The sequence below is a fragment of the Doryrhamphus excisus genome, linkage group LG17 (assembly GCF_037039965.1).
Source record: "Doryrhamphus excisus strain RoL-2023G ecotype Guam linkage group LG17, RoL_Dexc_Guam_v1.1, whole genome shotgun sequence".
Taxonomy (NCBI): Eukaryota; Metazoa; Chordata; class Actinopteri; order Syngnathiformes; family Syngnathidae; genus Doryrhamphus; species Doryrhamphus excisus.
Window position 1 is genome coordinate 10,814,113 of NC_136373.1, and position 14,566 is coordinate 10,828,678.

The window sequence follows — 14,566 nt, forward strand, 5'->3', positions numbered from 1 at the left end:
ACCCCACACAGAGATGTCCAATGGAGAATCCAACCCAGGTATTCTGACTGCGTGGCCTACATGCTAACCACTCAGACTAATGGTCTAGTTTATTTCAAACATGATTATGGTGACAAGAAGCAAAGCGTATTTCATCCTATTAAATCCTACTTCTTCTCCCTCATTCACTTCCTGTGTTAACCAGTCAACATGTTAGCATGTTTAATAGCGAGAGAAAGGAGTAAATAATATGTGATAATAGATAAGTTATGAAATAATGAAAGAATATACAAGAGTAAGGCTGCATGGCAGTCAAGTGGTTAGCACGCAGGCCTCACAGCTAGGAGACTGAAGTTCAATTCCACCCTTGGCCATCTGTGTGGAGTCTGCATGTTCTCCCCGTGCATGTGTGGGTTTTCTCCGGGTACCCCCCCCCCCCGCATTCCAAAACCATGCTCAGTTAATTGGCGACTCCAAATTGTCCACAGGTATGAATGTGGGTGGGAATGTTTTTTTTGTCTATATGTGCCCTGTGATTTGCTGGCCACCAGTCCAGGGTGTACCCCGCCTCTCGCCCGAAGACAGCTGGGATAGGCTCCAGCACCCCCGAGTTACTGGAAAGCAGGTTGTTGCTAACGATCTTATTTCCGTGGTTATTTCTTCTTTGTCATGTTACATTGGGATGAGTCCTAAATTCTTCCTTTTTAACATTTCTTTGTTGTATCCTCTCAAGTTTGTATGCTTGAGTGGAGAGTGCAGGAAATACACTTGTGCACATAAATAGATTTAGAAAGCATTATTGGGGATTGCTGTTGATTTGCTGTGATGTAAGAACCAGTACTAGTCTTAGATGTATCTGGAACTTAGAACCAAGTTTGAAGTATTTTAAATCAAAGGTGAGCTCATGGCGAGGCCAGTAATGATGTGGCAACAATGTCATGTTATCACAATAAAACACTTGTCTAAACAACCAATCACGTTGCTCTAAAACAGTGGTTTTCTTATGTCATAACCCCCACGGGACACATTATCTTTCAAGCCCCCCCAATTTAAAATACCACAGACAAACTGATACCTAGTATTTCTTCGTCCTGTACAGACTGAACTCCGAAGTGGAACCAGAAAGATGCAACAAAATGGAGAGCCTTGAAGCACTTTAATTACGAATGAAAGCTCGGCACCCCCACAATATTATCCATATGCAACTCACAGCCCCCAGGGGGCATATTTACATGAAATCAATAAGCTTTTAGTGATTATTTGTCAGGACGAGTCTCTCTTGGGAACCCTGTGCCTTGTGTTAAAGCGGGGAGACATGGACCAGTCGAGGAAACACCATTCAACAAAAACATGTCTAATATCGCTTATTAGTGTCCCCCTAGTGGCCAAGGGCAGTCCTTTTCTTGATCACATGTTCCATGTCTGCATGTTCCGATGTATCCAGTTTTATGTCGTACTTAGCCAGGATCTTCATGATCGGCCTGATCTTCAGCCACCACTGTGTTTTAGGAATACGGTGCCTGCAGCATCAGACAAAAGGACTGCTTAGGACAATTTGTATCAATACTTACAGCACAGTTGTGCATCTGTCATGTCGACAGTGTGCACCATACTCGAAGTCTGTGTCTCCCTTCAGTTCAGCCAGAGGCTGAAAGGTGAGCGCCCTCTTCTTCATGCCCAGCACACAGGCGGAGTCTGGCGTATTAGCAAAGATGCGACCTAAGGAAGACAAATCAGTTATCATGACTGAATGAGTTATACAGCACGAGACACCCAGCACCACATGTGCTTGTGCATGAACAATGGTGCTGAGCTCAGTCCAACCAGAGAAAACTGGGTTAAGAAACTGTACTTTGGTGTCACGTGTGTAATGGTAATGGTTTTATTTCATTTCAACATGCATCAGATTCCAATTGAGTGCATCCCATAATCAGTTCCCAGTTCCACAGTTCCAAAAGGAGTAGGAAGAAGCAAAGCTTATTAAATCCTACCCCTCCATCTGGTACTATTACAATCAGTAACTGTTACATTTGTTCACTTCCTGCTTTCCATAATACAGTTTAAGGTTTTTTTTGTTTTGTTTTTTGTAATAATGTACCTCGTACCGAAGTAGGAGGTGATATGACCATACAATGACATAATGGGAACCATAGTAAGTGTCAATATAGTGATATGTATAGCACATCATGACTGGTTGAAGACATCAACTGCTTGTATTGTTTCTCTGAATTGGCTCATCGTTGAGCATTGTTTGAGGTCCTTACTCAATCCATTCCATAGTTTGATTCCACATACTGAAATGGCTTTATGGCTTTTTAACATAGTCCTAGCATATAAGTGTTTCAAATGTACTTCTTCCCTGAGATCTTATTTCTCCTTTCTTGTAGAGAAGTATTGGATGACATTTTTAGCTAATTGGTTGTTTTTAGCCTTATGCATTATTTTAGCTGTTTGAATATTAACTATAATATAGTTAATATTAATATATACGATATAGTTACTATATCGTTTGAAGATTAACTCTTTCAAGTGTGGCACAGATTGATTCAAGAAAATATTCACTTTGGATATTATTTGAAAAGGTTGTAGCTTGAATATGGTAATAAGGCATACAGTGTATATCATGAGAAAAACCATCAATATGACCCAAAGGTTGATGGGAGTAAATCCACTCATCTAATGTGCATCATGACATCACCAGGCTCAGAAATGGTCATCCCCCTGCTGCCACGACACCCAACAAACTCATCAAAATGTCTGATCCACTTCTCATACTCAACCTCGTCTATCACTCACGTTTCTCTTCATTAAAATTCTATAAATTATACCTTACCAGTTTTGACTGCATAGTATTGATATTTATTATTCATTATAATATTAACTAACAAAGCGACACTAGTTTGATCTAAAAGTGAACAGAAATCACTGCCGTAATCCATCCATTTTCTATGCTGCTTATCCTCCTCAGGTCACGGGTATGCTGGAGCCTATCCCAGCTGTCTTGGGTGAGAGGCAGTGTCCACCCTGGACTAGTGGCCAGCCAATCACAGGGCACATATAGACAAACAACCATTCCCACCCACACTCATACCTATGGACAATTTGGAGTGGCCAATTAACCTAGCATGTTTTTGGAATGGGGGAGGAAAGCCACACATGCACAGGGAGAACATGCAAACTCCACACAGAGATGGCAGATGGAGAATCAAACCCAGATCTTCCCTGCCGTAACACAGATACAGAACATAATGTAGTAATGTCACACCGTGTCTATAGCACTCCTTGAGCTTCTCAGTCACCCACAGGACCGACTTAGCGCCCATCTTCGTACCAAAGTTCCTATCAAAAGGTGTTGGAGTACCGCCCTGCAGTGGACACAGAAGAAATGAGTCATTCATCTTGGTGAGTTATTATTTATAGCTGGTTGATTCATGTTACATGTGTAGAAGTGACTGTGGATGAATGGAGTCTTCAGGCAAACTGGAGGAGTGCACTACTTGGATGCAACCGACAGTAGCGCTGTTGAGGCAGTCTCACGACATTGCTGTCTAAAGAAGACAATACGACAGCTATGGGATATGGAGAGGCATACGTCCTATATGGCATGACTCCTTAAGGTTGCAGTATCCTGCTTAAAACAAGACTGACTTTGAAATAGGAGTTCAGAACATTCAGTGGGAAAGTCTTTCCACTTCTGACCTATAAATGTAGTTAGAATGTTGTATTCTGGTGTTAAAGGGGACCAATGATGCTTTCCCCTTTCTGACCTATAAATGTAGTTAGAATGTTGGATTCTGGTGTTAAACCATGCCAAAGTGTCAGATAATGAGGTTTTGGGATTTGGAAGTGAGTCCTGAAAGAGGTTTGGGATGGCTCTGAACGCTCCGTTTGAAAAGGCGTGGTAATACCCAAGTTTTTTACCCACTGGCAGTCCCGCAAAACACATTACAGATGCTGTAGAAAAAATGCTAAAGCCACTTGCCATTGAGAGACGTCGTGAAGTAACCTCTTTTCTTGAGAAGCCTATTCCAACACGTGGTGTACGTTAAAAGCGGCCATTTTAAAAGGATAAATCAGCGTTCATCAACCCCTATAAAGTCTTTATCGCTGTTTATTATCAGCTCTTATACCAATTTTTAACTCTTAAACAGCTTGCGGCACAAAGAGGAAGTCTTTTTATGCACTGACAGTGCGACCAACCACAGCAGAGTGGCCGTGCCTGGAGGCGGGCCATGGGTGGAATACATGAAAACAGACCATTTTCGGGGAAATCAAAAGAAATACAGCTGAACAGGTGCAGATTCTGGAAGAACTAGAACGCTTTGTGTGCTACTTTTTGTGTGCAGCTGCTCTATAGGAGTCCACACCTCAATACAACGGGCCAACATGAGCACCATAGGGCCCCTTTAAGTAATGGAGATGTAGTGAAATGGCCATCCCTAATGTTTATGATGTATGGAACCAAACACCGACCTGTTGCATGTGGCCGAGGACATTTTTTCGACAGTCAAAGATGCCTTTGCCTTCCTCGGAGTATAAATTGAAGATGAAGTCTGTGGTGTAGTTGGCATTGGAGTTCTCATTCCTATTTTGGAAAAAGCAGCAACAGATGATGTTGATGTCACTGGGTTCACTCGTACCCCTTTTCCTCTTTAGTGGACTTTGGTGTTGGTGCCGGATTCAGATCGCGGCCCGGTGGATGGAACCTGAACTGATCCTGACACCAATTTCATTTTCCATTGTCCTTGCATTGTTATGCTACAGGATGTGGGCGGAGCCTTGGAGCCTCACTGAGGAACAATTAGGAACAGCGCCTCCTTGTAGCAGGAAGTGAAAAGTAAACACATGTTTGATACACACAAGCACATGAAACAGATTGGTGGTATGAAGTGGGTGGGGCCTGGCAGCGAAGACTGCCCTTCGCCATTCCCCATCAGATAGTCATTCCTATCATCAGACTGCATTCAAAACCCATATGAACATATGACTACATTTACTGACTCCAATGGCGCCACCAACTGGTGGATATGTGCAACTGCTGTAGCTACCTCCGACGTGGGCCGATCGTCCCAAATTATTTGAAGGTGGGTTGAAGGTCAGACAGGACATGACCTCATGGCCACCTTAGCACCAGTGTCAATAGCTTTCATTTTTGGTTTTTTTTTTTTTTTTTACTTCTACTCTTTGTCGCATGTTTGATTCCGAGCTAAACAAATCATACCTGAGAACCAAGCCTCTTTTTACTGTGGTCTTCATCTTCTCACACAGATGCTCAACATTCACCTGAGGCCAGAATATGCAAGTCATCACCGACCGAACACATCTGCAGATGCTCCCACAAACGCTGGCCATTCGCTCACCTCCAGGTCTTTGATGTTGAATTTTTCCTCAAAGATGTAAGCAGCGTCAGCCCCAGCAGCCAGGCCGGCCATGGTGGCCAAGTAGCCGCAGTAGCCGCCCATCGTCTCAACGATGAATACACGACGTTTGGTCCCTGCCGCTGACTGCTTGATCCTGTCACATGTCTGCAGGAAGCGGAAGCAGAAGCAGGCTGATGAGGAGTCGTGCATCTGCGTATGAGGGTGTGTTTGTAACGCTAGTCGAGCTCCTAACAGAAGTGATAGTGTTGAGAGCGGTGTCAGCGCCGATGCTAAAGTCTGAGCCGGGAACGTTGTTGGAGACGGTGGCAGGGATAACCACCATGGGGATACACATCTCCTCGTATTTCTCTCGGGACTGGACCAGCTCCAGACCCCCCACGTAGGCCTGCAAACAAGGACAATCAGGAGGTGCTTGGTTTGTTGTTTGTGTCACGTTGGTCTGTACCTCAAATCCTCCAATGATCACCAGGGCGTGGATGTTGAACTTGGCAATGTTCTGGCTGATTTCCTCCATGAATTTACCTGGAAGGGTTCTTTGGGTGAACAAGCTTTTGTTATTATAACAACAATAAATAGGGAAAACAAATATTAAGCTACCTCTTGGTGCCCAACATGGAGCCTCCTATTCCAGTCCAGCCGCCCACTGAAGTCCAGTTGATTGGCTCTACCTACAGCAGGCAAACACGCACCCCATTTCAGGATAATCCCAAAATAGACATGACACAGAATTCTTTATGTTTGATGTTATTTTATTGGCTCACAGATGAGTAAAATGCTGAAAGCTGTTTCCTTGATCATAAGCAGGCACAAAGAGCTTTGTGATTCATGTTTACATGTAATGTCAAGCCGGTTGTTTTCTTAATCTTGAGAAATTGACATTTCAATGTTGATGCTATGGAAGGTCAGGGGTCATTCCTACAATACCATGACACGCATGCTATACTTGGTTTGAAAAAACATTCATTCATTCATTCATTCATTTTCCACCGCTTTTTCCTCACGAGGAGGAGCCCATCCCAGCCATCCACGGGCGAGAGGCGGGGCACACCCCAGACTGGTCGCCAGCCAATCACAGGGCATATATAGACAAACAACCATTCCCACTCACATTCATACCTATGGACAATTTGGAGTGGCCATTTAACCTAGCATGTTTTTGGAATGTGGGAGGAAACCGGAGTACCCGGAGAAAACCCACGCATGCACGGGGAGAACATGCAAACTCCACACAGAGATGTCAGAGGGTGGAATTGAACCCTAGCTGTGAGGTCTATGCACTAACCACTAGACCGCCGTGCCGCCCTTGAAAAAACATTCTCTTAAAATTGACCAAATGGTAAGTCCACTTCTACTGCAAAGCATAGCAATAGTAAAAATTATGAATTGAATAAAGAATAGAGGAGCTTATGCCGGCTCTCCCTGGTTCAGTGTTGCCCACTTCTGTGGCATTCCAACCCTCTTGATGGCAGATTTTCTCAAAAGCCACGAGCAACAAAGCTAGCAACTTCTGCTGGGGTCGGGTTATGGCATTTGGGGACCTAAAAGTCAAAGCAGACTTTTGGTGTTCTCCCTGAGCAACAGTGGGTGCTGTTGACAGGTCCGCCCACACCAAAACGAAACAAGCCAGCAGGAACCAGTCAACTTCCGAGCCGCCATGCCGCGGTGCCGGAGCCTGCACTGTTTTACATAGTGAGATCTAAAACACAAATGTTCACACTGGATAAAAGAGGAGGTGTGTTTATATTTTACTGTTACTGTCTATTGGTACACTCTGTTAGTCAAGGAAGCTACCAATTCTTCAGGTCATTGATAAGCCTACTGTATTGCTATGTTCATATTATATACAGTGTTGTCATACACACCAAAAAATATCTATATAAAACTTTAATATATAATACTTTCTCAAACAAATGAATTGGACTGATATTATTTCCTATGGGGAAAACATTCGGTTAGAGTCCAACCTTCTAGAATGGATGAATGACACTAACCAAGATTCCACTGTTTTCCCACCTGATCTTAACCCCAGGAGTTGTTCATACGATGTAACACGACTTACCTGTCCATGCGCAAGGCCGTCAAAGCCATCATGAACAGCCAACATGTTGTGACCCTGGACTATGCCCATCCTGACTGCGGCACGCACGGCTGCATTCATGCCAGCGCATGGGGCGCCGATATTCATGATGGCCACGTTGATGTTGCTCTGACAGGGGGCAGGTTAACAGATGTTTAAATCATTGGAGTAAATCCAACAACGATGGTGGAGATTGTCCTTACTTTAACATCTGGAGGGTTAATGTGGGCCAGCAGCTTGTATGTATTCCAGTTGTTTTCAAAGCTCCTGCAAGTTGAGACTTGAACTCTTAGAGATGTTTTCCAAGTCTCACCACTGTCACTGTAAAGTACATTTCATCATGAACCGCTTACTTTCCTCTGAGCTTGATGGCATCCTCAAACCTGCCTTCAGCCATGGCAGCAGTCACATCTTTGGTCTGGAAGGCAGAGGGCAGACATGGCCAATTCGAAGAACAATAAGAAAGTCCATTCCTTCCAGCGTGATGAGACGCTGACATACCACTTGCACACATTCCATGAGTGGCAGCCTGACTGCTTGGTTCCCAGAGAGGCTGACCACACAGGCTGGGGTGTCTGGTGTGGCCTCCAGGAGAGCCATCACCGCTTCGACTCCCATTCTGCTGCCCTGCAGGACACACACACAGAAGCACACATTAACACGCAATCACACACACACACACGCACACGCACACACACACACACACGCAAACACACACGCACACACACACACACACACACACACACACACCTGGTTACATCATCAGAGGGAGCATGCATAGAAAATGTCTCAGTCACCAAGGATGTTGACTTGAAACAAAGGAGACTGTGCTGGTCTTCCTAGTACTGTAGCTTTAAGAGCAGGACAGCTTTGGGCGGAGGGGGGGGGGGGGGCTAGTCCGAGAACAGGAAGTAAAGCCGACAGGTGGCTAGCACCACAGCTCGGAACTATCTTGGATAAAGATTGCTGTCAATGCTATTGTAAGTTGGAAACAACTCATAAAAGTAAAGGGGACCTATGTATTATGCTAGTTCTTCCACCCTTTGTATTGAGTAGTGGACAGCTACACACAATAACCCACACAGAAAACTTTCTAGATCAGGGGTGCTCACACTTTTTCAGCATGCGAGCTACTTTTAAAATGACCGAGTCAAAATGATCTACCCACTACAAAAATGCAAAACATCTGTTTATTTTCAAATGTATTGAGGATTATTTGTAGTACAATGTATGTTGATGTACCTTACATAACCAAATGAGCCAATATTGCAAAACACACATAATTAACTATTAACATTTTTTGTAATTACCTGAGTTTACTTTGATGACTTGCACTGAATTGAATCAGCCAGGGATGCATAGTCCGGACAGTAGCTGCTGATAGCCAGGTTAGCCAGGCAAACGCACTTCGAAAAAGACATTGTGAAAAAAAAGTCCACCTCCCATTCCGTATGGAAGTGATATGTTTTTGCCTTTTTACTTGGTCCAGCTACTTCACTCATTTTAGTGACCATAAACTTTAGCGAGGGCTTAAAATCTGACGCAATTCGCCGACTATCTTAGCACTTTGCATCGTTGTTTACGCATGAGCGGTGACCTAAAGGTCAAAATTCAGTTGTCATCTGACTGGTTGTCCTGTATGTCAATCAAGTAACGGGGATGGATGATAGGCTGACATCGTAAGTTCTGCTGCACTTAGAGACGTTGTTTGATTTGATTGGTCACCCGAAGGGCAACATTCAGTTGTCATTTGAATGGCTGCCCTGTATATCAATCAAGTGACGGCATTGATGCTAGGATGATATTTTTTTAATGTCACGCCGCGATCGACCAGCGATCGACCAGTACCACCTCCGTGATCGACCGGTAGATCACGATCGACTTAATGAGCACCCCTGTTCTAGATCTTCCAGAATCTGTACCTATACAGTCCACCCACGGTATGACGGCTATGATTGATCACATGCTCAAAGTGCTTCCTAACTACAAATAAAATCCACTTTCTCATACAGTGGGTATACTGTATACTGTATACTGTATGTGTTGATAATAAATGAATAAAGTATTTTGAGAGCTAACAGAAAAGTGTTTAGGAGCAACTGGCAGCTCATGATCTACTGGCTGGAGACCCCTGCCTTACCGTGTATGAACCCAAAGAGTAGGCACCACTGGTGCTCCCCCAACCTCGCCTGACCGAGGAGGAGCACTCATTGTCGTACCCAGTTAGTCAGAAGCACTGCTACTGCCGTGGAGCTCAGAAGCCGGACGTGAGGGGGTCGTGTTTACAAACTGCAGATCAACATCAGCAGTAGAAATGTGCTCATTAAACGTTTTTTGCGGGTGAGCTCTGTGGTTCTCTGTGTCCGACATTAATGCCCCTTTCCTGGAAAGAGCACACTGCTTCTGGCTTCCACAACAGTCTGGCGGGTATTTCACGTTCATGTTCACAAAAAAATCCTGTGAGAAATGCAGTTGAACATGAAAATATTTTCCTCTTGCTGGGAATCACCAACTTAAACGACCAATCATTGGTTCCCTTTAACACCAGAATCCAACATTCTAACTACATTTATAGGTCAGAAAGGGGAAAGCATCATAGGTCCCCATCAACAAAGAAGTTGTCATCATATGGATGGGGGAAGATGTAATGGTGGATGACGTTATATTTTGATGATGTTGACTGCTGAACAGCAGTGAAGGATGAGGAGATTCTAACCCAGGTCTTCCCGATATCCTGACTGTGTGGCCGACATGCTAACCACTCTTCCACTGTGCGGTCGACTGCAGGACATTACATTAAAGAAATCCTCATGCATCTGTGTGCCAGCTGTTAGCCATTAGCCATTAGCATGTTAGTATTTATGATTCCTTGGAGTAATTGTAGAAGCCATGCTAGACTGTACAAGAGTTTACCAACGGGTAAGACCCACTAGCTGTTGTTAAAATCGTATATGAGGACACCATTTTAGTAAATGAGATGTTTCTGCAACATACCAGGTCCCTCAGGTATGTTACTTATAGTCTAACAAACATACTTACCAGGATTCTGTCAAAGGCAGAGGGTGTCCCTCCCCTCTGCACGTGTCCAAGAACGGTGGTACGAGTATCAAAGCCAAGTCTGTCAGTCACCAGCTGAAAAAAAGAATCATACATGGGTCTTGGAGTTTGTCACGTTCTCGCTGCAATCTGCTCAGTTACTCTTTGCCAGTGTCACCTTGCCTTTTTAATTTTGTCGGATGAGATCGGTTTGCCATCTCTGGACATGGCACCCTCAGCCACGATGATCACATTAAGACGAGAACCTCTGGCCCGTTGCTGCAAACACAGCGGAGAGTGGCTCAAATGAGGCCTGCAGAAAGTTACATCAGCAGGAGAAGTCCTACTTCTGCCAGCCTCCTGCACAGGTGGTCCTCCCAGCCATCATCTGGTGGCATCTCGGGAATGAACACCCAGTCTGCACCGCAGGCCAGGGCAGTCACCAAGGCTAGGTACCTGTGGACGGACGCGCAATACATTCATTGTATGGTGCTGGTTACTTATCACTCCATTGTCTTGTACTGACCCACAGTGTCTGCCCATCACCTCCAGGATGAAGGTTCTCTGATGGCTGGATGGATGGATGGATGAGAGATATTTTATTCATCTCCAAGACAAATTCTTACCATGTGAACACATAAAGAGAGTCACTTATCCTCAAACGGTAATCTCTGGTCTGACCTCTGGGCTGTTGTGGTGATGGCGTCCACCACCTCTATGATGCGGTGCAAGGCGGAGTCAGTGCCAATGGTCATGTCTGTGCCGCAGAAGTCGTTGTCAATGGAGCCGACCATGCCCACAATGTTCAGGTGGGAGGATCTTTTGGCTTCTTCAGCCGTGATTTGACCTGCAATACAAAGATGTAGTACTCCTAGTTTACAGTAGGCCTACCTGAGAAAAGGGAGCACCCTCCCAAAGATGTAGTACTCCTAGTTTACAGTAGGCCTACCTGAGAAAAGGGAGTACCCTCCCACTTTATGATAGCTTCTCAAGGTACAGTACTAACTTATAGTGTACAGTCTGTACAGTCTGAGGTGGACCTTTAGTTGCCAGTAACGAGGGGGTGAGAGTACCCCACCCTGAAAATTTAAACTGGTGATGTGCCTTGAATGACTCGCATGAAGGTGATTGTCTATTTGGGGGTGGGGTGGGGGGTGTATCTGGGTTTTGCTGTGCTGGATTGCCACACAAATGGAGTATTCCAAAGCTGGAATGCTGCCCATTTGGAATGTTGCCCATCATCCACAATCCTTATGTAAAACATGAGCACATATTTCTTTCCCTTTTCTGTGCATTATAATGTGAGAAAACAAGTTAATATGAGCTAGCTAATAATCGGGACATTGGGACACCCATTTTGACCATGTAGCCCTAAAAAAACCCAAAACAATGTAGCATCGTTTGACGTGCACGCATTAACATGTACACATGTAATAGTTGCAGTATCTTGCTGTTTTTTGATTATTTAAAAGAGTACTGAAACTTATTTTCTAGACACATTAATAAACATAGCTATGCGTATACGACAGCAGCATAAATTACAGCCACAACACTTACCATGTCCTCTCTCCTTGGGATGGCTGTGTCTTCCAGCACAAGACGTGTGCTCAGGGAAGAAATGCTGAAAATAGTTGATCAAGTTAGCTGCTACAATAATAGTATTAATAGTATTAGTATACCAGGCAGTTATGGAGTTGCTACACTCTTGGTGTTTTTTTAGGTTTTTTTTGTGACATTTCCCATGACATCCGCTGTTAGCTAGCTGATATTAACTGCTTTTGTCATGCTAGAATTCACAGAAAAGGGAAAGAAATGTGTGTAGATGTTTCACCGGCCGCTTAGGGCGATGCTGCCCAACAACCAAGACTTCTCTAGCGCCTCCACCTCTGGTACATTTCAGTAGAAGGTGAAAGGAGGTGAGGAAGTCTCCATCAACTGGAGACAAAAGAAGCACATCTCCTCACCAGCTTGGACCAAGTCAGCCAAAAGTCCGCTCCACTCGTTCCTGAACTCATTGGCACCGGTGAGGCTTCCGTCGCCTCCGATGACACACAGGTTGGTGATGCTGAGCTTCACCAGGTTGCAAGCTGCTTTCATACGCCCCTCCCTGGTCCGGAAGTCTTTGCAGCGGGCACTGCCGATGACAGTTCCTCCCTCACGCCGAGACAAAAAAACAGGGTTTTAATCTGACTGGCACCTACATGAACAAAGACCCTAAATTGCTCCAAAGTGCAAATATCAGGGGGGAAGTTGTCCCAGTGCTGCTCATATTTCCAAATCCCAAATGGGAGAACATTCTTATTTTTCCTTTGCAGGGTTGGACCCACCAGCTGAAGCATCATTGAAACACTCTCCCACGTGGCAGGACGAATGTTGGCTCCTCCGTCCACCAGGCCTTGGTAGCCCTGAGGCACAGGTTGAGGATACATCATCTACCACAGCATGCCAAATAACGCCCGTCCCTCAACTTTCGCATTCACAACCAAACTTGTTGATTTTTGGTCCAAAGGTACTTCTTCCATTTGTATTTCTCCGAAAAAAAGACCACCGCCTTCACTCTTATAAACCATTATTAAATATGAGATTATACAGCTTAAAAAAAAAGTCTATCTGTTTGTACTGGAACATACTATTATGTAACGTATGTAACATGTATATGTAGTAGTAACAGTATGTAGTAACATGTACAACCTGAAAAGTACCACCTACCTCATGAACAAAGTAGACTTTGGCTCCAGTGTAGAGACCAACTCTGACTGTCGCTCTCACAGTGGCGTTCATGCCTGACAAAAAGGAACACAGTTTGGCTTCACTTCCATTTTTAGAAGCCATTTTTGTAGGACAGTCGGTCTGATTATGAAGTACATTGGGATTTCAATCCATCCTTCCACTTGTCACTTCGAGTACATATTATTATTATTACATATTAGTCAGTGAATGATAGCAATTTGGCAAAGTTTAGCTCCCGTGAGCTATCCTTTAATGCATATGCATGTCGTATCAATTCTTGGTCGTGTCTCTGGGACTACATTTATGTGTGACACCAGTCGGCTTCATTGGGTGGAACAACAAGTTCTAAGAGGCAGGGGACGTCCTGGATGCAAGATGTACGTAGGACAGGACAAGGTCACCGCCACCAAGGTCATCTAGGACACGACAAAACAACCATTCACACTGACAGGAACGCCGACGGACAATTTTGAGTCAGCATAATTTCACATGACCGTACGGTTCCAGGATGTTGGCCGACTGCCCACTCAGTCACACAGCGACGACAGACGAGACCAAAATAGGCGCTGGGGAAGGACAAGGAGTCGTTAGCGCTGTGCTGTTTGTACCTGGATGCGCTCTAACGCCACAGTGGGAGTTTGCGTTGTGACACGTCGGCCTACTGTGGCTCTTGTTTCACCAAACAGCTGTTGGGGGTGGGAGGACGGTAGTGGGTTATTCCCACCATGCCAGAAAAAGGTCAGAGCCCCTAAAATTAGCCTCAAAGATGCAAATAAAGGGAATACAAGAGTTGGAAAAGTCTAATACAGCCTGTTCATAAACATAATTAATAATAAAACGTTTATGTAGCATAAACGTAGACATAAACGGATGTCACTAGTCATAGAAGTTTCCATCCAAGCCAGCTGCCCGATGGTGGTAGTTTAAAGGGGAAGTACAGCATATTGGAAGTAATGTTAATTTGGAACACTTTGGTTATTTTATTGGCATCACACAGTAATCGATCATCTACCGTCCAGCAACCTTCACAAAGAATGTGCTCACGTCGCATGACGACAATATTAGGCAATAATTGGTACAGCTGTTGCTGACGCCTGAGGATATAGTGTCATATCTAACCTTGAGCATCGCCCCCTGAGGTCAGCACAGCAATGGAGCATCCCACCCCCATCTCTGTGGGATCCAAGGTTGGGTGCAGGGACTTGGACATGTTTCCAGAGGAAGCAGGCCGTCTGAGGTGAAAGGAGGGCAAGCGTTGGAATAGAGGCTGCTAAACCCGTGTAAGCGCTGGCTTTATAGAGCCCCCGCCCCGCAGTCAGTCCCCTCCCCCTGACACCCTCCACAAACCCTCTGAGCCACCTAA

The 14,566-nt window shown here is 44.8% G+C and overlaps 1 protein-coding gene across 2 annotated transcripts; it reads right to left on the reverse strand.

The window, feature by feature from the left end:
- Window positions 1-1,125: 1,125 nt before the first annotated feature.
- Window positions 1,126-14,456, reverse strand: LOC131136800 (ATP-dependent 6-phosphofructokinase, muscle type). Of its 2 annotated transcripts, XM_058084052.2 has the most exons (22): window positions 14,323-14,456; window positions 13,183-13,256; window positions 12,801-12,878; window positions 12,438-12,627; window positions 11,155-11,320; window positions 11,000-11,044; window positions 10,821-10,929; window positions 10,657-10,752; window positions 10,477-10,569; window positions 7,939-8,064; window positions 7,791-7,855; window positions 7,641-7,704; window positions 7,420-7,566; window positions 5,958-6,028; window positions 5,806-5,893; window positions 5,593-5,745; window positions 5,340-5,504; window positions 5,201-5,262; window positions 4,453-4,564; window positions 3,245-3,344; window positions 1,593-1,698; window positions 1,126-1,499 (listed from the first exon to the last, which is right to left on the reverse strand). In XM_058084052.2, the coding sequence occupies exons 1-22, from the start codon at window positions 14,411-14,413 to the stop codon at window positions 1,358-1,360; spliced, it is 2,343 nt and encodes a 780-aa protein (XP_057940035.2). In that variant the 5' UTR covers window positions 14,414-14,456; the 3' UTR covers window positions 1,126-1,357. The 2 variants fall into 2 exon arrangements, 1 of the variants encoding a protein (XP_057940035.2); XR_009131813.2 differs by lacking the exons at window positions 1,126-1,499; window positions 1,593-1,698 and adding an exon at window positions 3,418-3,527 and having other exon boundaries at window positions 3,266-3,344.
- Between the last annotated feature and the right edge of the window lie 110 nt (window positions 14,457-14,566).

Excerpts from the sequence above, each read along its gene's own strand:
- LOC131136800 (XM_058084052.2), bottom strand. The coding sequence starts at position 14,413 with ATGTCCAAGTCCCTGCACCCAACCTTGGATCCCACAGAGATGGGGGTG. Across the intron at positions 11,045-11,154 it reads ATCACCACAACAGCCCAGAG|CCATCAGAGAACCTTCATCC; the intron begins GTCAGACCAGAG and ends CCATCCATCCAG. Across the intron at positions 7,856-7,938 it reads TCATGGAATGTGTGCAAGTG|ACCAAAGATGTGACTGCTGC; the intron begins GTATGTCAGCGT and ends TCTGCCTTCCAG.